Below are 20841 nucleotides of genomic sequence, written 5' to 3'. Positions count from 1 at the left end.
CCCATGACTACCTGAGATGCGGCTTGGGGTTGGGGTGGCCAGAGTCAGCAAAAAAAAAAAAAAAAAAAAAAAAAAAAAACCAAAACAGAATAGATACTTTTTTAGTGTAAGTATATCCCATGCAATATTTGGGACCTACTTGTATGAAAAAAATTATCTGTTCTTTATCTGAAACTCGAATTTAATAGGGTATCCTAAATTGTATCTGGCAACCCTCCAAAGAAGGAATACCGCTTATAGAGTCATCTATTCCCGGTTGGAGGTGTCTGTTGATTGGCTTAAGTGTAGAACAGGGCTTCTCAACCTTGAATTCACATCAGAATCGCTTAGGAGAGCTTTGAAAAATTCCAGCGCCAGGGCCTCACATCCAAAGTTAAGAATTTAACTGGGCTTAGGTGGGGCCTGGCGTCAGTAATTTAAAAACTCCCAGGGGGTGTTAGCACACAGCCGAGTTTGAGAATCACTGTTGGTGTGTGCTCGTAGGGTGTTTTTAGCGAGCCTTAGGGTTTTGGATGCAAATGCAACTCCGTCCCCATTTTTGAAGGCATCTGAGCTAGTTATTTTGGGTTCATTCCATTGGATGGTTAGTCATAAGCAGAGACTCTATCAGATACAGTTATTTCTAGAAGTGGGTTTTTAACACCTCTCCTCCAGCACAGCACCGAGAGCTCTGTGGTCATCTCTTCCACTGCCGACCGGCTCCCCGTTGCATTGACACCGCATCGCCCCCGGCTGTTGAAACGATGCCACAGGTGTGAAGGCCACTCTCTTTAGCTCCCAGCCTCTGATGAATACGGCTGCACCTTCACAAAGATCACGACTGTTCATTGCGATGGTTAATTTTATGCGTCAACTGGGCTAAGCTAAGGGATACCCAGATAGCTGATAAACATCATTTCTGAGTGTGTCTGTGTGGTGTTCTGGAAGAGATTAGCATCAGAAGACTAAAGAAGATCTGCCCTCACCAATGCAGGCAGGCACCATCCAATTCACTGAGGTCCCAAACAGAACAAAAAGCCCGAGGAAGGGTGATTCTGCTGTCTGCATTTGAGCTGGGACATCCATCTTCTCCTGTCCTCTCACAGTTACGGTCCCAATTCTTGAGCCTTCAGACTCAGACGGGGACTTGTACCATCGCCTCCTCTTTCTGACCCCTTCTCAGGTCTTTGGACTTGCACCAGCACTGACGACATCTGTTGCCCTGGTTCTCAGGCCTTTGGACTGAATCACACCACTGGCTCTCCTGGTTCTCCAGCTTGCAGATGGCAGGACTTCTTGGCTTCCATAACTGTGTCAGCCAATTCCCCTAATAAATATCTCCGTATTTATATCTGTATCAACATTGACCATTGATAGAATATATATCTATATTCTTCGAGAGAAATAGCCTATTGTTTGTGTTTCTCTGGATAACTGACTAATACATTCATTTTATCATCGAGGTAAATATTTACAAGGAGGGATCTGAGAAGGAGGTGGACAGGGTGCTTCAGGACCTACTTTTCCCCTCCTGTCTCGTCTTTCACCGCCTCATTTCTGCTTATGTTAACATTAGCTTGGAGTGGGGAACTCTGCTCTTGTAGTCCTGCAAGCTCCACATCACTGGTTTCTTAATCCGTTTGGTTTTCAGGCAGCAAGCAGAAAATATACTTCTCTTAAAAACTACTTTTTCTCCCCCTTCTCTGCCATCAGAGTCAGTTTCAAAGTAAATTTCTTTCTTAACGGGTCTTACTAAGACTGATGCAAGAAACAGTCTCCAATACCTTGGGTTTTCGTTTTTATTAAAATCTTGGCTGGCAGATGGCTTTAGAATATATAACAGGCGATGGGGTAACCAGCTGTTTTGCTAACCAGAGGTGTCCCCACGGACTTTGACCTCAGCTACTACCCTCAGTCAGTTCTACATTTGGGGACCTATGACTTATAATATTGCAGTCAGTCTGTATTAGTTAGGGATGGCTTAAGTCACAATGTCAGAAAAAGTAACTCGATTTGGCTTAAATGATAAAGGGAACTTGTGAGTTCACGTAACTGAAGCTTCAAGAAATAGAATTAGCTTCCAATAAAACTTGATTCAGTGGTCCTTGTTTCTCCACAGACTATATATGTCTTTCTGAATTTCTGATCTCCCTGCATTTGAGAACTCCATTCTAGAACAAAGCTATAATATATTTGTCCTACTCTATTGGCAGAATAGCTTCCGAAAACTTCCAGAGCAATGTGGATTGGGAAGAGAATGTCAATCTTGAGCCAAGAGCCTGAGGTCCACTTTTATTGGTCTGGCTGGCTTGGATTAAGAGCCCATCTCCATCTCTTAACCCACGGATCAGCAAACTATGGCCTTTGGGCCCAATTTGACCGACTACCTGTTTTTTTTTGTTGTTGTTTGGTTTTGTTTTTCTTTGAGATGGAGTCTTGCACTGTCGCCCAGGCTGTAGTGCAGTGGCACAATCTCGGCTCACCTCAACCTCCGCCTCTCTGGTTCAAGCAATTCTCCTGCCTCAGCCTCCTGAGTAGCTGGGACTACAGGCATGTGCCACCATGCCTGACTAATTTTTGTATTTTTAGTAGAGACGAGGTTTCACTATGTTGGCCAGGCTGGTCTCCAATTCCTGACCTTGTGATCCACCCACCTCTGCCTCCCAAAATGCTGGGGTTATAGGCGTGAGCCACCGTGCCTGCTGACTACCTGTTTTCATATGGCCTGCAAGCTAGGAGGTTTTTACATTTTAAGTGATTGAAAACCAAAAGAAGAATATTTTGAGAAATATAAGACTTGTATGAAATTTGAGTTTTAGTGTCCATAAAAAAGTTTTATTGGAATCCAGCTGGGCTCCTTTGTTTGTATATTGTTTATAGCTATTTTCACACAACAAAGCAGAGCTGAGTAGTTGTGAAAGAGACTGTATGATCCACAAAACCTGAAAGAGTTACTATTTAGCCTTTTACAGAGCAAGTTCGCCAACCCATATCTTAATTAATCTTAATGGCTTAGGGAAGCCACAAAGATTTACTGATTTGTTTGAGCCGATCAATGTCTATAATAAGCAACGTTGATGGGCTTAAAATACCACGAATTACCAGAGGGGTTGCTTTTCCAAAGAGTCCTTTAAGGTTGAAAGAGAAAGAACTTGGAACCCAACTAGTATCTATATCTAACTTTCTTATGTAATAACTATGTGGTAATATAGATGTTGGTATAGAGATACACATTTGGAATGTATGTTCTGTATACATAGTTTTGCATTAATATCATAGCCACCTTTCATTTCAGTATGTATATCTACTTCATTCTTTTCAGTAATTTCGTGCTTATTATGTGGCTATACCATGATGGTTTAAACTGTGCATCGTTTAAAGAATTTATTTCTATTGGTTGTTTTTACAAACAGAGCCGCAAAGAACAGCCATGTGCCAACACTTTGTGTCTTTTTGTTTGTTTTTGAGACACAGTCTCACTCTGTCACCCAGGCTGGAGTGCAGTGGCACAATCTCAGCTAACTGCAACCTCTGCCTCCCTGGTTCAAGCAATTCTCTTGTCTCAGCCTCCCAAGTAGCTGGGATTACAGGCACCTGCCACCATGCCTGGCAGATTTTTGTATGTTAGTAGAGATGAGGGTTCACCATGTTGGCCAGACTGGTCTCGAACTGCTGACCTCAAGCTATCCACCTGCTTTGGCCTCCAAAGTACAGGGATTACAGGAGTGAGCCACCGTGCCTGGCCCTAGTTTGTTTCTTTAGATAGTGTTTCTTGAAATAGATTCCTAGAAATAAGCTAGATTGAAGAGTACGTAAATTTAAAATTTTTCTGCAGACTGTGTCATTGCTCTTCAAGAATGCTAATTACCAAGATTTCACTTTTTGATACTAAAAAATAGATTGTTTAAAACACACAAAGTGGTGCTTATCAAAAGGTTAATATATTTTGCATTTCTCACAAGTATGTTGAATTTCTTCCTGTTGCATTTTACAGAAGGAATCCTGACTCAGTCTAACTTTCTTATACTTAAAAATATAACAGAGGCCAGGAGTTAGAAAACGTTTTCTATAAAAGGCCAGATAGTAAATATTGACGTCTTTGTGGGCTACACAGCCAGTGCTCGACTTATGACCACGATTGGGTCCGACAGACCGGTCGTAACATGTTTTGGTCGTAAGTTGAGTAGGGCATATGTACAGTACTGTGAAATGATGTTACAAAAATCTTTAAGTCATATTTTATCATAGTTTTCTTTCATTATTGTTATATATCATAATTTTCTTTGTTCATTTTATGCCATTTGTATCATCTCTACACCATTTTGTTTCTTATTTTTACATTCGTCAGGTTTAAGTAAAACACTGCATTACCAGTACAACTGGTTTAATATTTGCAAAACATACAAAATTACAAAATACAGGTGCCTACAAAAATACAAAATACAGGTGTAAAAAATACCATAGGAAACATTTTCCCAATTGCAAAACATATCAAAATATATAAACATGTACGAAACATTTTATTGGCAATTCCTCTTGGTAGACATCTTGGGAGGGGTTTGATGAAAAATTTCCAAGACACAAAACACAAATTGCTGTACCGAGTCTGGGATAACAGTGGAAATGGTGCACGCGGAGATGGTAGTGCTGCCGGAAGCTGGTCTGCATTGTCCTACGCCCAGCTGGGCAACGTTTGTGCTGCCAGACACGGAGCACTTGTGGCTAGTGATTGTGGTCATAAAGTCGAATGGTTGTAAGTTGCATAGGTCGTAAGTCAAATAATACCTGTATAATGTCTGTTGCAACTATGTGACTTCACCTTTGTCTTGGGAAAGCTGTGATAGATAATAGGTGAAAGAGTGGGGGTGGCTGTGTTTCAATAAAACTTTATTTAAAAAACAGGGGTCGTGCTAGATTTGTTCTGAGGACCATAGTTTCTTCACCTCAGTCGAGGCAATCCGTCAAATAATTCTGCATTCACAATAGACGTCTTGTTGTATATACTGTCTGACCGTCTTTCCTTTCTCTAATGTTAACCACTGATTTTGTGGAGCATGGATTCTAGGGAAATAATACCCAGGTAAGATATCTATTACCATGTGCATCTTATTTCTAAAAGAGTGGTTAAATTCTTATTGAGGCCAGGTGCAGTGACTTGTGCCTGTAATCCCGGCACTTTGAGAGGCTGAGGCAGGCAGATCTCTCAAGGTCAGGAGTTCAAGATCAGCCTGGCCAACATAGTGAAGCACCACTTCCACTAAAAATACAAAAATTAGCCGAGTATGGTGACATGCACCTGTAATCCCAGCTACTTGAGAGGCTGAGATAGGAGGATCACTTGAACCTGGGAGGCGGAGGTTACAATGAGCCGAGATCACACCACTGTACTCCAGCCTGGGTGACAGAGTGAGACTCCAACTCAAAAAAAAAAGTCTTATTGGCAAATTCAGTAGTTTTTGGTCTTTAGTCTGCATATATATCACTTGGGGGTTTGGTAAAAATCTAGATTCCCACATACAAACCCAATTCTCTTGTGAGCATTTTAATCAACAATCCCAGATGGCCTTGAGATGCTCATAGGTTTGCATATTAGTTACACTATTTATTCGCTGCATGACCATGGATAAGTTGTTCTAACTCTCTGAGATAACAGTTCCTCTTCTGCCAAATGGGAATATTAATAGTACTTAGCCCTTGGAGGCATTGTTAGAATTTGAAGGACAATGAATAATTTTCAAGAGAGCTTGATTCGTGAGAAAAATAAACTTAAATGCATGAATATATATATCAAGCATGAATTTACTCAGTGCCTATGCGTTATACACTGGGTGCATAATATTTTATAAAATAATCATTGTTTTATAAAATAGTGTTTCATTATTGGGGAGAGGCATTACTGCCATTTCCTTCCTGTTGACTTCCCCTCTTCAGACTTCTCAACTCTTCCCTCCTCCCAGCACACGCCCTTGTTTTGTCACAAAACAAAGCCAATAGAATCACCAACATTTTAAGACTGCTTTACTCAAAATGAACTCATTGTTTTACATAGTGGAACACAGAAATGTTAAATCATGTTCTATAAATATTTGTTGGTTGACAGCTTTGGAACAATGTCCTATAGAAAAAGCCGAACGTAGCCACCCACCTTGCATGAGAGCTGCAAAGAACAGCCATGCGTCTGAATATGTGTCAACCACTGTGTGACGGTGACGCAGGGGCCAAGGAAGGGGTGTAGAGAGCGTTGTGGGGTCCCTTCCAATAAGCAGTCAAGGACACACAGAAATACATCACAAAAATTAAATAATCTAGATAAATTAAAATGCATGCTAAGAAGAGTCCCAGGGTGTTATTGCTTAGATAGGAATTGAAGGGGTCCCTAGGGCCCGGGTCCCTGCTTCCTAATCTGCCCACAAATGTAACTGTGTCTTTTTGCTTCCAGGTCACTCAGGAATTTGACTCTGAAGTCAATGATGCACTTGGCACCGGAACTGGGGTTGGCACAGACCTGCCAGCTTCAGCCACTTTCATTCTGAAAGCTGTTAAAAAAGACAGAGTTGTAAAAATTGAGGAATCAGCAAGGGAGTTCCTGGTCCCATGCTGGCTTCCCCTCTCTGCCTTGGCAAGCGTAAGGCCTGTCCACTTGCTCAGGACTCTTTGCCCAACCTCAGCTCCCTAGACCTTGCCTCAGTGGCTCAGGGGGGCTCCTCAGGCAGCCTCCTCCTGCTAACACTTCTTCCTCTCTTCCCTCTGTGGTTCCATGCAGACCCCGGGTCAGGCAAGAAAACACCCCTATGGCCCTTCCCTGCTTCCCACCACCACATAGGGCCTCAAAGGCTCGAGGTCCCCAGGATAACTCTCATGCCAGCTGGTGCCCTTGCAGGCTACCCCCCCCCCTTAGCCCTGCCTCTCTCTAGAGATGGGCAAGAGCACCAGCCCTTACCTGGCATCAGCTGTTAGTTTCACAATGGCCATCTATCATCTTGCTAGGGGTCTTCTGAGGGTCATAGAAAAAGCAGCAGATGCTTGGGTGTTTGGGGACCTGGGTATTCTCAGGGAAGGAGCAACAGGACCCTGAGTCATTTTTCACTGGGGACGAGTGAGCCAACTCCTACCCAGTGATAAAATCAGAAGAAAGTAGATGGATACGGCACTGTTCAAGGGATGATTTGGGGATGAGAAGAACAAGAAGGAAGTTGGGGATGTGGGGGGAGAAGAACTGGCAGGAAGTTGGGGATGTCTTGTTTCACTACGTTTCCCTTCCGTTTCTGTTTGAGTCTTAGATTTGGTCTCCCTCTGCCTCTGTAGGAATTGCAGCTAATAAAATAGTCTGCCTCTTATTCCAGCTCTACTTGGGGAACATAATATGGTCTAAGAAGAGATTTTTCCAGCAAGAGACCATCTCTGCAAATCCCCTGTGAGGCAGATCTGTGGCGATTTTATGACTCCACTGGCCACTGATGAGCCATTATAGCCGGGTGCTGCCCCTTATGGAAACCTACTCAATCTTCTCCTTCCCTAAGTAGGATAAGATCGTACCCTGCTTTTAAGGTTTATCAAATAGACAGTGAAAACTCTCGAGGGAAGAAAATCTCCCTGAGCAGATGGCCCAGGGCATTTTGAAAATCCCTTAGGAAACTCTCTGTTTCACTTGCGCACCTCTGTCCTTGGACTTTGGTGATGTGCTTCGACCCCGGCTAGAGAGTGAGGGAAACAACAGCAAAAGGCAGAAGGAAGACAGACGAGAGAGGAGGCCCGGGAACAGGGGGCCGTGAAGAGGGAGGAGGATGTGAGGGCCCAAGAGTGTGGGCAGAAGAGGACAGGGCTTGGGCAGTCAGTCGCCAGCCCCCTTCTCGGGTCCAAGCGGTGTCCTCTTCTCTTACGAGGTGAGCCCTGAGACATGAGAAGATGGAAACTGGGGCTGATGCAAGAGGATGTTTTTGAGCACAGTGGTGTCTTGTTGACTTGCATATGCAAGGGGGTCTTGGGTAACCACAGGGCTCAGGGTATCTGCAAGAGTATTCAAGGGTTCGCTTCTTGTCTTGGGGCTGTTTATGGGGAAGTGGTTTCCACAGTAAGAGGAGGTGAGATAGTGGTGTCACCCCTGGACCACACTTAGCTAGTTCTTTCTCACTAAAGCTCTGTAGTCATAGTTTCCCCTGGCAGAGCAGAAACTTCTGTGTTATCCCACAGCTGTTCTAATGGTGTAGACCTGACTTATGCAGTAATGCCAGGAGTCCCGAGTAGCACAGCCCAACTTAAACCACACACAGATGGACAGAGCTATAGCGAAGCCTGCGCTACAGAGCAATGACAGTACAGCTAGGCTTTCAGACATTCAGACTGTTCTTTCAAGACAGATATGCACTAAGCAAAGGACCTAAGGATATGTTTAATATGGGTGCTAATATGCATAAGGAACCTTGAAATAAATGTTCTGAGCCTTTGACCAAGAGGGTCCATGTCTAGGAATCTAGTCTCTGTAGAAATAAGTTCAAATATCAAAAAAAGAACCATGCATAAGTGTATTTGGCCCCTAGCATATTTATAACATCTTAAAATTGGACCCAATTTAAATTACCTATGATATGGAAAATGGCTAAGAAAATTATGGTATCTTCCCTTGATTGGCTATTAGGCAGCCTTTACAAACAATGCAATGATATGGGAAATGCTTAAGTTATGGTAAGTTTAAAAACCTCAGGATGCAAATCGGCTTGTTTTAATCATGATCCAGGATGCGGTCAATCCCACTTCATGTGTTTTTGTGGGTGCAGCTCCCAGGAAAGAGGAGGAATAAAAACTGCAAGTATGAAGTGTCCTGTTGGCGTGCAGTCTTCTTGTCTACCACTTTGTCGATCCACCATGTAAACACTCCCCTCTCTTCCTTAATATGGGCAATTTCTACTGATGACTCATTGCTCTAAGAATTCTGTCCCCTCCTCCTGCATCCTCAGTGCACCATCTTTGGCTGGTATGAAGGAAGGTGTGCTTGTGGCAGGGCCGGTTCTATCTCTCTCAGTATGTTCTGGAGTGGGTATGTAGCCCCATTTTCTAGTGGTTACCTTGACATCATGAAGATCTTATGTCTCTTTTGCTCTAGATTTGGGCAATAGTCGTTCATTGGGCAACAGGAAATAACACAAGTCAGCATCTTCTTAAAAAGAAAGTAATTCAGGAAGGTGGACAACTAATAGTTTCTAATCTAGAGAGCAAAGGAGAAGAGATGTTTATCACACACCAAGTACTAGTGCCTTTTACTAATCAAGACAAAAATTAACAGGAAAAAGACAAACACATTGTAGTGAAACATGTTTTCATTGTTAGTGAAAGACAAATACATAGAGTGAAAATGTGAGTTTCTGGCGTCAGGAAAACATGCAGAATAGATGTTGGTCATCTATTTTCTCGGGGGAAATTCTTCCCCATAATTCTCAGGCTTTAAGTTTTTGTAAAATTCATTAAACCCAAAGATTCAACTTATGTGCCTTGATTAACTTAAGCAAATCAATGAAACCCATCCCCATGATCACAGCGATTGGTTAGGAATTGGGTTCCTAAGTCCGTCAAATCCGAAAGGGCCTAGTGATGTTTTTTCCAATGGAAACACAGACTCACTCTTCCCTGCAGACAATGAATAAGGATTCATGTAACACTGGCAGGTACTGGCAGCCACCAGGGGCCTCCCACAGGAAAGGCAGATCAGAAAGAGAAGCAAAGCAGACCCACGAGATGCCACAGGGCTGCTGCGTCCAGCCTTGCTCGGCACTAGGGCCACTTTTATACCTCACAGTCTTGGAGCCACAAGGTGCGTTTACTCAAGCCTCTTTGAGTTTGGTTTGCTTATTTGTTTTCTGCCTGGAAACTGCCAGCATTCTGAACGATAGAGAGATCTGTATCAGTACAGAGATGCGGGATCTGTTAAAAGTCACAGGTCCTGACTGAAGTGTGGAACTGGCTGAAATGAGAAAGCAGGAGGTAATTTGGTGAGGACCTTGTTAAATGGAAGTGATTTTTAAAACTTACATGCATCAGAATTACCTGGAGCCTTGTTAAAACACAGTTTGCTGGGCTCTGGTCCATTAAGAAGTGATGTGGCGCTGAGAATGTGTGTTCATACCATGTTTCCAGATGATATTCACGGTGCTGTCCTGTCTGGGCACTACGTTGTGCGATACCCATTAGCAGGTATTGCACATGCTGGCTGAACTATGGTCTGTCTCACTTTGGTGCTAAAAGCCTGTGCCAAATACTAAGTCTGCAGCATTAAGGAATTTGATAGAAAAGATTCTGAATATTGGAGTTTAGTAGCTATGTATTACAGCAGTAAGGTCCTTTAAGAAAGAGTTTAGGCTACTTGGAAATGGGCTCATTTGAAATTGAAAAAGGAAGAAATTCAACTTGCTAAAAAAGGCCCTTCCAACCTGTTGACTGAGAACCCAGTAATCCGCAGACCTGAAGGACTATAAATGCAGGATTTTCTACTCTAAGATAAAGTTAGCATGAGCAGAGACAGGAAGATGAGAGACTTAACAAGACCAAGGGTCAAATATTCATCACCTCCACATGGGCCAAGATGCAGGCAGAGGTCTGTCATCAGGGGCTGGGAGGTAGGGGTGACAACCGTGGTGAGGTCTGTGCTGGAAAGTGCATATCCCCAACTCCAGTTAAAATGCAAATGCAAACTATGCAACTGGCAACCTCTCTGCTTCTGGCTACCTAGCCCATACATTGATGAGAAGCAAATAGTAGCCTATGAACATTAGAAGGGAGTCACATTGCCAAAGAAACCGTAAGATTGGCTCCAAACAGTCATGGATTACACAATACCTGAGGCAACCTCAGGCTAACTCACACAGACAGGAAGTCAGCAGTCTCCAGAAAGCAGCTCCTCCACATTGCACATCTCAGATTGTCCATGGAGGACATTCCGCCAAAGAGAAGAGCTAGGGACTGCCAGACAGGCTGAACTGCTTAAAAATGGAATTCCCATTCTCCCATTCCCTCACAGGGATCTTCATTCAACTTGTTCTGCTTGTATTAACACTTGTATTTAGAGAGTGTTGGGCATGATTAAACTTTGGGTTTCCGGATCTTGAGAAACAATTCAGTGCAGGCAAATTTTGTGTGCCCCTATATTTTTTCCTGAAAGCCAATAAAAAATGAATGATGACACCTTCACTGCATTTATGAGGACAAAGGCTGCTCGTGTGTGTGTGTGTGTGTGTGTGTGAGAGAGAGAGAGAGAGAGAGAGAAAGAGAGAGAGAGAAAGAGAGAGAGAGAGAGAGAGAGAGAGAGAGAGAGAGAGAAACCTTCTCCAAAGGATGTGTTTGCTGCTGTACCCTCATTATATGAAAACCATCATGGCATCAAAACTCTGTAAGCCAGGCTGAGCTCTACCCTCTCTGCATCAGCTCAGAATCCCTACCAGAAGATGGTTTTGGTGGCTAGAATATCACCCATCAAAAAATAGGATAAGATGAGACCGGAGATGTAAGCTATGCAAGCTAATCGGAAAACAACTCGAAGTTTTTTTTTTGTTTGTTTTTGTTTTTGTTTTTTTGAGACAGAGTCTCGCTCTGTTGCCAGGCACCAGGTTGGAGTGCAATCGCGCGATCTCAGCTCACTGCAACCTCTGCCTCCCGGGTTCAAGCAATTCTCCTGCCTCAGCCTCCTGAGTAGCTGGGACTACAGGTACCTGCCACCACGCCCAGCTAATTTTTGTATTTTTAGTAGAGACGGGGTTTCACCATGTTGGCCAGAATGGTCTCGATCTCGACCTCTTGATCCGCCCGCCTCGGCCTCCCAAAGTGCTGGGATTACAGGCTTGAGCCACCATGCTCGGTCCATAACTCAAAGTTTTAAAAGTGCAGAACATAAAAAGAAAAAAACCTTCATTCTTAAAAAAAAAAAAAAAAAACTCATTTCCTCAAGAAATGACAATAATTTGAAGTGTATCTTTCCATAATTTGCCTATGTAAATATATATGTGTATATGGCTTTTAAAAATAAAAACAAAATAATGTCCTTTATAGATAGTTCTGTAGCATGTATAGAGAGTATATATAAATATGCTGAATGTAAACAGATATACCTTTTGCATATAATATTATGGACACTTTCCATAGATTTAGATGTGTGTTATTTTTTTTTACTGACTGCAGAATATTCCATTGATGGACATCTTAATCCTCTGCTAGTTAATCCCCTACTGATGACTGTTTGCATTTGCTTGCTCTTTACCAACCATACTGCAAAGAATACCCTCATGTCTACATATTCTTATCTTTTGGCAGCATTTCTGTAAAACAGATTCCTAGAAATGGGACCAGGTCAAATGGGATGTAGGTCACATAGTATGTGCATTTTAATATTTGCTAAGTAGTAGTGTTTAGTTATGCTTTAAAGAGTTTGAACACTGCTATTGTAAACATGTTTGGACACAAGAATTAGACTATTTTGAACAAAATGGAATAAGCATAGCTCATAAAAACACATTTGGTTTTCACACAAATATTTTGAATCTCTCTTCCTTCTGCAAAAAGGACCCTAGCTTAGTATGCATTTATTGAACTTATAATGCAAGCAATCCATCTGTTAAATAACATACCTTCCACAGTAAACTTATAAAGAGAATTCTGCTCCACACAGAAGCTGGTTGTCCTCTCCTTTTTAAACATTAGTTATTTATTTTGTAGAGTGCAGATTCTAGAGAAATGATGTATAATACACCTGCTGCCATACACAGATAGTTACCATATTTAGAGAATAGTGGTGAATTCTGTTGACAGTGGTTCTCAGTCATTAGAATGCTATGGAACACTTCATAAGCTTGATAAACATGTCAGCTTCCAGGTCCATACCTAAAGATTCTGACATAGTAGCTTATGTCAAACACTCTACACTCAAACACTCTATGTCAACTCAGAATCCTGACCAGAAAGTGGTTGCAATGCATGAAATATCATCCGTTAAAGAATAGGGTAAGATTAGAATATGGATGGATCATCTTTTGGGAAATAATTTGGTCAGTGGCTAAGAGCATGGTCTGTAGTTCAATAAAAGCCCAGTTTTGGAACTCAGTTGTACTGTTTACCTGCTGTGTAACCTCAGCCAAGTTGCCTAACCTTTCTGAGCCCTGGGATACTTTTCTGTCAAATGGAGATACTAATAGTACCTAAGCTGTACTACTTACTGCATTGGTAAAAATAAATGAACAATGCATAAAAAGCACTCAGTAGAAGGAAGCCTCAAAAATGTAGGTAATTGCTATTAAAAGCTTGATTCATCATGAACAGACACTTCAGAATACTCTGCTTAACGGTGTCCATTCAAGTAATAAATTCTCCTAAAGCAGAGGAATTCTCCTAGAGCATGCATATTACGATTTAACTTAGAACATGTTCGTAGTTGCAGTGTTCCAGCACTGTGCCCCCATTGTAAAGCGGATGACTCTGGGCCTACTGCCCATCTCTCCCAAGTTCCCTCTGTCGCACATCTTCCTAATCTTTGCCTGTGATTCCTCTTAACCGGTGGTTTTGACTTGCCAGAAAAACAAAACCCAACTCAATACTGGTTTATCTTTTAAAAGAGCATCTTTATTGTTTCAAATATGATAACAAAAGCAGCTGATTCATACTGGTACCGTGGTGGCTTTGGTACCATGACCGCCTACAGCAGGCCAATGACAGCCACTTGGTTGTCACCAAACACAGTGTGAGAGAAGAGGGAGGGGACAGGAGGGATTCTCGGAACAAGCAATCACAAACATGCTGTGCACTTGAAAATAAATTATAAAACTAAATAGTATAAATAAATTAAAGTTTAAGTTAAGAAGAGTCCCGTAGTGTGGCTGTTTGGCCACAACCAGTCCATAGGAGAGGTAGCTGTGGAGGCCACAGGGATGTTTCCAAGACTCAGGTTCCTGCTCCCCACTGGGCCCGCCGAGGTCGCTGGGCCTAGAAGCTTCTGGGCCCCTCAGGCATTCAGCTCCAGGTCGCTGACGTATTTCTGGACCCACTCCTGGTTGGGGTCAGCACAGACCTGCCGGCCTCTCTTGGTTAGGAAGCTGTGAAGAAGGGAGGAATTCAGCAGGGGAATCCTGGGCCCACCATGGCCCCTTCATCCGTCTCTCTGTCCTGGGCAGTTCAGGGTCTGCTTGCTCTCTCCGGGAACCCCTGCCTATCTCCGTCTAGAGAGCTGCTCTCAGTGACTCACAGAGGCGGCCCCAGAGGGTCCTGCTTCCTTCTTCCTGTCCCTTTCCTCTGAGCTGGGGAAGCCCTTCCTGACTCTGTAACACCCACCCCACTCCAGCCCCAAGTCAAGGCACACCTTGGAGCCCTGGGTCCTGTATCCCTGATAGGCTCTGGGAGGCTGGCCCTTTCCGGAGTGGCCTTCTGACCCATCTCGGCCTCACCCAGACCCTCTCTACCTCCCTAGAGGTGAGCAGGAAGACTGGTACTTACATGACACCGGGCTTGGAGCACTGGCTGCTGGTCTCAAAGTAGTCAGCTATGAAATTCTGTGGAATCTTCCGGGAGATGTAGCTGAAGCAGCAGGCAGTCGGGGTGTCCGCACCAGCTGTGGAGAAAGGCAGAGAATGAGTCCGAGGTACAGCTCACAAGAAAAGGCCAGGTAGCTTCTGATCCCCAGGCAGGGGAGGAAGGTAGCCTTGCTCAGACCAAGTGACTGGATGGCATTTGGGCATTTTTGCTGAGAAATGTCTCTGTCTTTGTTTCTGTCTCTATTCTTCCTTCCCCTGGACTCTTCATAGTGGGTTCTCTGTTTCTCTGTGTGATCCAGATACCTGAACGGACTGTTCTCTTAGCGCTCTTCAGAGAATTTTGTCTGGTTCAGGAAGTCATACCCCAGCCCAAGAGAAGCCTTGGACATCTCTCATAAGACATTCAAGGGACAGAGCTCCTGGGAGATCTAAGGTGAGCTGGAGGGTGAATAACAGACCTCAATGGGAAGTAACCAGCCCTGGATTCCGCCTCTTGCAAACTGATTTGTTTCGAACCCTGCTTTTCTATCTGTACAAGGGACTGTACTTCCCCTGCCTGTGCCTAGAGTCTCATATCTGGAGACTAGGATGGCTAAGACAGCTTATAGAGATGAAAAATAAAGTCCTGAAAAGAAAGACCAAGATGTTAACAAGTTCTCTCTTTTCTCTTGGAGTCTCTCAGGCCACAAGAAAAGACTGATGTGGTCTAACCGTGGCCAGAGAGTGGTGATAGCCACAACAACATGGACTCACGTGGTACAGAGAGGACCTGGCTGCAGAGAGCCATGACGCAGAGTAGGAAGGCCAGGGCAGCAGCAGAAACCTTCATGATTCTGAGCAGGTGATGGAATGTGGGCTCGAGTGTCTGCAGAGCCAAGAAGGGACTGGCCACTCTCTGCTGCCTGCGTCCTTCTGAAGTCTGAAGCCATCTCTTCTTCTCTTTATAGGCAACCCTGGCAGATGGGGAAATGGAATCTGGGGGTGAGGAGGGAAATTTTTAAGCATAGTGATGCTGTCATGCTGAGTGTTGCATAATTCAGGGCCTGTAGTGACCACAGGGGCTCAGGATATCCAAGAATAGCATCTCTGAGCTATTCTCTAACTCTCAGCTCTCAACTCATGACTGGTTCCAGCTTCATGAGGAAATGGTTTCTCCTGTGAGTGTGAAGAGGAATGCATGTCAAGTCTATTTTTAGCTGGTCCCTTCTTATAAGAACTGGTCTATGCATGAACTCTCTAGCTCCATTCCTTCGCACAGAGCTGCAATTCTGCTTTCTCAGCCGCTCTGACCACAGGGATAAGGTCGATGGGCTGATGCTGTGGAGGGCTCCACAATCCTCCCTCCTCCCAGAGGCAAGGCACTGAATGAAAGTCAGAGGAATCGAAAGCATGAAGTCACGTTTCAGTCATTTGTCTACTTCTTAGTCACAGAATGACTAGGGAACTGGGTTAAACACTAGTTGTGGATCATATAAATACTTTAGAGGTGGGTGTCAGTATGTCAAGTGCCTAGAAATATTTATAGTTATTAACCAAGAAAAAGCATTTCTAGTAAGGAGTTCCGTGGAAACAACCCAAATATGGTACCACCTTTGAACATAAAGATACCTGATCTAGCATCATTTTTAACTCTAAAATAAGCAAAGCTGAACTTTTCTGTATCAGGGAATGATCAAATTATGGTATATCCACTAGATGACATATTCTTAAGTCCCTAAAATGAATGCAGTGGTACAAATATGTTTATAACGTTAGTGGTTAAAAACAAAGCAAGATACAACATTATACAAATTCTACAAAATTTGAAGAATTGTACAAATATATATACACACACACACACACACACACACATATATATATATATATATATATATATATATATTTCATGCCAACCCTAGACATGGAAAAAATAAAAAGTCTTGGAAATACATGGCTTAAAGAATGAATAGTGCTTATATTTGTGTGATAGATCCATGGGTGATTAATTTTCTTATGTTTTTCCTTTTTCTGAATTTTTCTCATTTTATTTAGTGAGACTATATTACCTTCTTGGCCAGCCCACGAATTTGTGAACTAATTTTGTTTTAAAACATTCACAACATCACTGGCTGAAAAGTGGGTTGTGGTCAGTAGTTTAATCTGAAAGAAATCATTGATAAATTTGCTAAAGTTTCTGTTCAATGGCCTTTGCCAAAATGAACTCTTGTTTTCCCAATTCTTTGAACCATTTTAAGGATCTTATACTATATTTACATAAATCATGCCAAACTGAAGCAGGTTTTTCCTTATTCTTTTCAAAATGTAATTTCAGTGGTATGGAAAGGTCTTTACCTTCTCAGCCAGATTATATGCTTTTTTTTTCTTTTCCATACTTTATTATTTTATTCTTTCATAATCAATCAGCATACCTCACTTTATAATGAGAAATAGATTTAGTTGGTTTTAATGGCCTTTGCTTCTGAGCTGCCCCTGGTCTCATAGGGGCAGGTAGAGTAGTACGTGGACAGGTAATTGTAGCACTTAGCATAGTATGCTAAGACTCCTGGTAGAAAAAGAAATGAAAGCTCAGAACCCCACGAGGGGAAGAGGTGACCTTCCACCAGAGGGCGGAGAAGCCTTCATGGAAGGGATGGAACTTTAGCTGTGTCTGGATGACTGCCCTGGATTCAGGCATCTATAGAGGGGTGGGCAGTGGAGGGCTAGCTGATGCAGAGTCCTGTGTGTGACATTATGGGCTTGGAGGAAAGAGGGGCTGCTTCGGTGGAGCTGCAGAGCAGTGGGGGTGCATATGGACGATAAAGCTAAATTGGGACCAAACTAAGACAGGACTTGAACTCCCCCAAAGGGGTTAGAGTTGATATGTTTGATACTGGAGAACGACGGAGGGCGGAAGCCAAGTGGGGCCACGCCTTTAGAATTCTGTCCTTCCTGTGTCTACGTATAGAGTTTAGGTCTTTTAACACACGTGAGCTCTGTTTCCATCCTACCCCAATGAGTGCTAATGCCAGTCTTGAGGTAGGAGAAGCAGAGGCAAGATCAGGGGCCATGATAGGTTTCACTGGCGTTTCGGCATCCACGTATCTTCCCATATTGCTACCAATTCCAAATAAAGGCGACTTTGCCACCTGTTTCATTAGAAACCCACATCACAGGCAACGCCTCCTTCTCCCCCCACCCTCTGCCTCCAAGCTCTCGGTTGATACCCCAAATTGCGTTCCCTTACTCACTTGTTAGGGGAACCCCCACCGTACTCGTGATTCCGTTTCTGAGAGCTGGCTTCGATGAGTTGAGGAGAGTGAGAAAAGGAAATGGGAACTGCTGAATCAGTCAGTTTTCTGATACGGGGCATCCTCTACCTCCTGTGATCACAACCCAGTGTGTCATAATTAGTTTCCGATGTCATTTGCTCTTCAAAAATCTAGACCATGTCCCGTTGATTTTATTTTAATTTATTTTCTCGAGAAGTTTATAGTTTAATAAAGGCAATGTGGGAGTTTGAAAACAAACTTTTATTTCATGCTAATGATAGATTAGTAACTACACAAATTTTAGTTCACAATAAGTAATACTTATCGAGTGACCACCATGTGCAAATTTTAACAATAGGGATTTACATGTTTGAACTCTTTTTTTTTTTTTTTTTTTTTTTTTTTTTTTGAGACGGAGTTTCGCTCTTGTTACCCAGGCTGGAGTGCAATGGCGCGATCTCGGCTCGGCGCGATCTCGGCTCACCGCAACCTCCGCCTCCTGGGCTCAGGCAGTTCTCCTGCCTCAGCCTCCTGAGTAGCTGGGATTACAGGCACGCGCCACCATGCCCAGCTAATTTTTTGTATTTTTAGTAGAGACGGGGTTTCACCTCGTTGACCAGGATGGTCTCGATCTCTTGATCTTGTGATCCACCCGCCTCGGCCTCCCAAAGTGCTGGGATTACAGGCTTGAGCCACCGCGCCCGGCCATGTTTGAACTCTTAATAGTCAAAACAACCCTACGATTTAGTTACTATGATACTTCTTCAGCTGAACAGGTGAAGAAACCTGTTCAGCGGAGAAAACAGTTAAGCAATTTTCCTGTGACCGTAAAGCTGATGACTAGCAGAGCAGGGATTCACATCCAGGCAGTCTGATTCTAGGTACCACACGCTACACATCTTGTACCACAACTTATTATATTTGATTCTCACAACAATCCTATAATGGCTGATTTTTAAAGAGTGTTTTCTCAGATTTTAGACCAACTTTAGACCATGTCTTGTCGGTTAATTTAAACCAAATCCTAGCACATGATGATTATAACATGATGAAGCTCCTGATCTAGCCTCTATTTCTTATCATTGTGTTCTTTTTAATAAAGATGATTTATTGAATGTATAATTCTATCTCAGTGTTTATATATTTGTAAGACTTTCCCTATCAATCCACAAACCGGGAAATAGCCCTTTGCTATGTGTTTTTGCTTGGATTGAAATATAGTCACAAGCATAGCATGTGCTCACTTAATATATGTTGAATGAATAATGTAAGGGAGGCATAGGATGGTTGAATTGGGAGGGTCTTAGACATTTTCCAGGTGGTAAATTAATGTTCCCAGTTGAAGTGACGTGCCCAGGGTCATACAGATGGAATTGGTCAGTTTTATATTCTACTGTCTGTGTTATTTACCAATGTATCTCCAGTGATAACCACAATGCCTGATATATAGTGAAGCATAATAACATATATTTCATGACTAAATAAATAACCGATTTGACTAACAATATGTGTTATGCCTGAACTCTCACTATGGAGTTGAAATACTAATGGGAGAGGTAGGATTAAAAAAGGCCATGGTGAGAGGGAGGAGGGAGAGGATGAGGAAAAATAACTAATGGGTACCAAGCTTAATACCTGGGGGACGAAATAATCTGTACACCAAACCCCCATGACACAAGTTTATCTATGCAACAAACCTGCACGTGTATCCCTGAACTTAAAAGAACACACACACACACACACACACACACACACACACAGAGAGAGAGAGAGAGAGAGAGAGAGAGAGAGACAGAGAGAATATCAACATACAAAAAATTAGCTGAGTGTGGTGGCACATGCCTGTAGTCCCAGCGACTCAGGAGGCTGAGGCAGGAGAATTGCCTGAACCCAGGAGATTGCGGTGAGTGGAGACTGCACCACTGCACCCCAGCCTGGGCAACAGTGAGACTCCATCTCAAAAAAAAAAAAAAAAAGACAGAGAGAGAGAGAGAGAGAGAGAGAGAATTGAGGGTGCTGATAAAGATGCAATTTGGAAGAGAAATGTAAGTTAAACTCATACAAAGAAGTTTTCAGTAACTTGAATCTAAAAGGTTATGATTTGCTTTAAATAGAAAGAGAAAGAAAGAAAGGAAAGAGGAAGAGAAAGAGAAAGAAAGAAAAAGAAAGAAAGAAAGAAAAAAACAGAAAGAAAGAAAAAGAAAAGAAACAAAGAAAAAAACAGAAAGAAAGAAAAAGAAAAAGAAAAAGGGAAGAGAGAGAGAAGGGCTGTGTCGTCACAGTCTTGATCTTTGGGAAACCGAGCACCCAAGATTCCTTAGGTGGTGGTGACGGAAATTAGCCAGCAGTCAACAGTGTGGATCCTTCAGCACGGAGAGAGGTGATTTGTGCCCCAGAGTTCTGGCTCATTTCAGCCTCTGGGAGGCCCCACCTCAGTCCAGCAGAGCACCCCAGTCTCGAGTGCAGGGAATCCTGGCTGAGCAGTTTGTCCTCTGCGGTGTCTTGGCCTTGCACTGCTCCGCCGGCCTCCCTACTGTGTGCTGCTGCCCATGCTTTGAGGCTGGGCATTACTTTCCTTCCAGATTCTGGTCCCGAGGCTCCAATTTCCCGAGTGTCACCCTCTGCTATCTTCTTTGGCAGCAGGTGCCCCAGGGATGGGTTCACTGATCATGACACCTTGTTTGGCCCAGCTTTGGCCTCCTGTTCTCATAGATGGTCTTTGTGGTCAGGTTTCAGCAGGTGTGGGCCCTGCCTTTGATGCCGGCCGAAGCAGCACCCTGGAGTCTCCTGTCTAGCATCCCAGACAGACAATGTCTCATTGACACAGCCCCTTCTTTCTGCAGCCAACCCCTTGTTTCCTGCCCTAGTCCTTGTCATTTGCTCTGGCCGCTTCTTGCATGTGGCAGTAGGTCAGGGCATATGTCTTGATACTAGAACAGCTCCCTCCCCTTATTCCTTGCCTCTCCTTCCATATTCTCTACCCAATAAAAAGTGCCTCTTGCTATCAACCTTCCAAGCTGCGGCCGGGTGCGGTGGCTCAAGCCTGTCATCCCAGCACTTTGGGAGGCCGAGGCGGGTGGATCATGAGGTCAAGAGATCGAGACCATCCTGGT

At 43.4% G+C, this 20841-nt stretch overlaps 1 protein-coding gene across 1 annotated transcript; it reads right to left on the bottom strand.

The window, feature by feature from the left end:
• Window positions 1–13553: 13553 nt before the first annotated feature.
• Window positions 13554–15398, bottom strand: LOC101028834 (C-C motif chemokine 3-like 1). Its single transcript, XM_003929059.4, has 3 exons — window positions 15234–15398; window positions 14443–14557; window positions 13554–14045 (listed from the first exon to the last, which is right to left on the bottom strand). The coding sequence occupies exons 1-3, from the start codon at window positions 15307–15309 to the stop codon at window positions 13955–13957; spliced, it is 282 nt and encodes a 93-aa protein (XP_003929108.1). The 5' UTR covers window positions 15310–15398; the 3' UTR covers window positions 13554–13954.
• Window positions 15399–20841: the final 5443 nt, after the last annotated feature.

Source organism: Saimiri boliviensis, chromosome 17 (genome assembly GCF_048565385.1).
Source record: "Saimiri boliviensis isolate mSaiBol1 chromosome 17, mSaiBol1.pri, whole genome shotgun sequence".
NCBI lineage: Eukaryota > Metazoa > Chordata > Mammalia > Primates > Cebidae > Saimiri > Saimiri boliviensis.
The sequence above is the reverse complement of the archived record's forward strand: the minus strand, read 5'-3'. Positions and strand labels throughout refer to the sequence as shown.

Coding starts and splice junctions, on each gene's coding strand:
- LOC101028834 (XM_003929059.4), bottom strand. CDS start 15,309: ATGAAGGTTTCTGCTGCTGCCCTGGCCTTCCTACTCTGCGTCATGGCT. Junction 14,558..15,233: donor CCAGGTCCTCTCTGTACCAC/GTGAGTCCATGT, acceptor CTTTCTCCACAG/CTGGTGCGGACACCCCGACT. Junction 14,046..14,442: donor TGCTCCAAGCCCGGTGTCAT/GTAAGTACCAGT, acceptor CCTTCTTCACAG/CTTCCTAACCAAGAGAGGCC.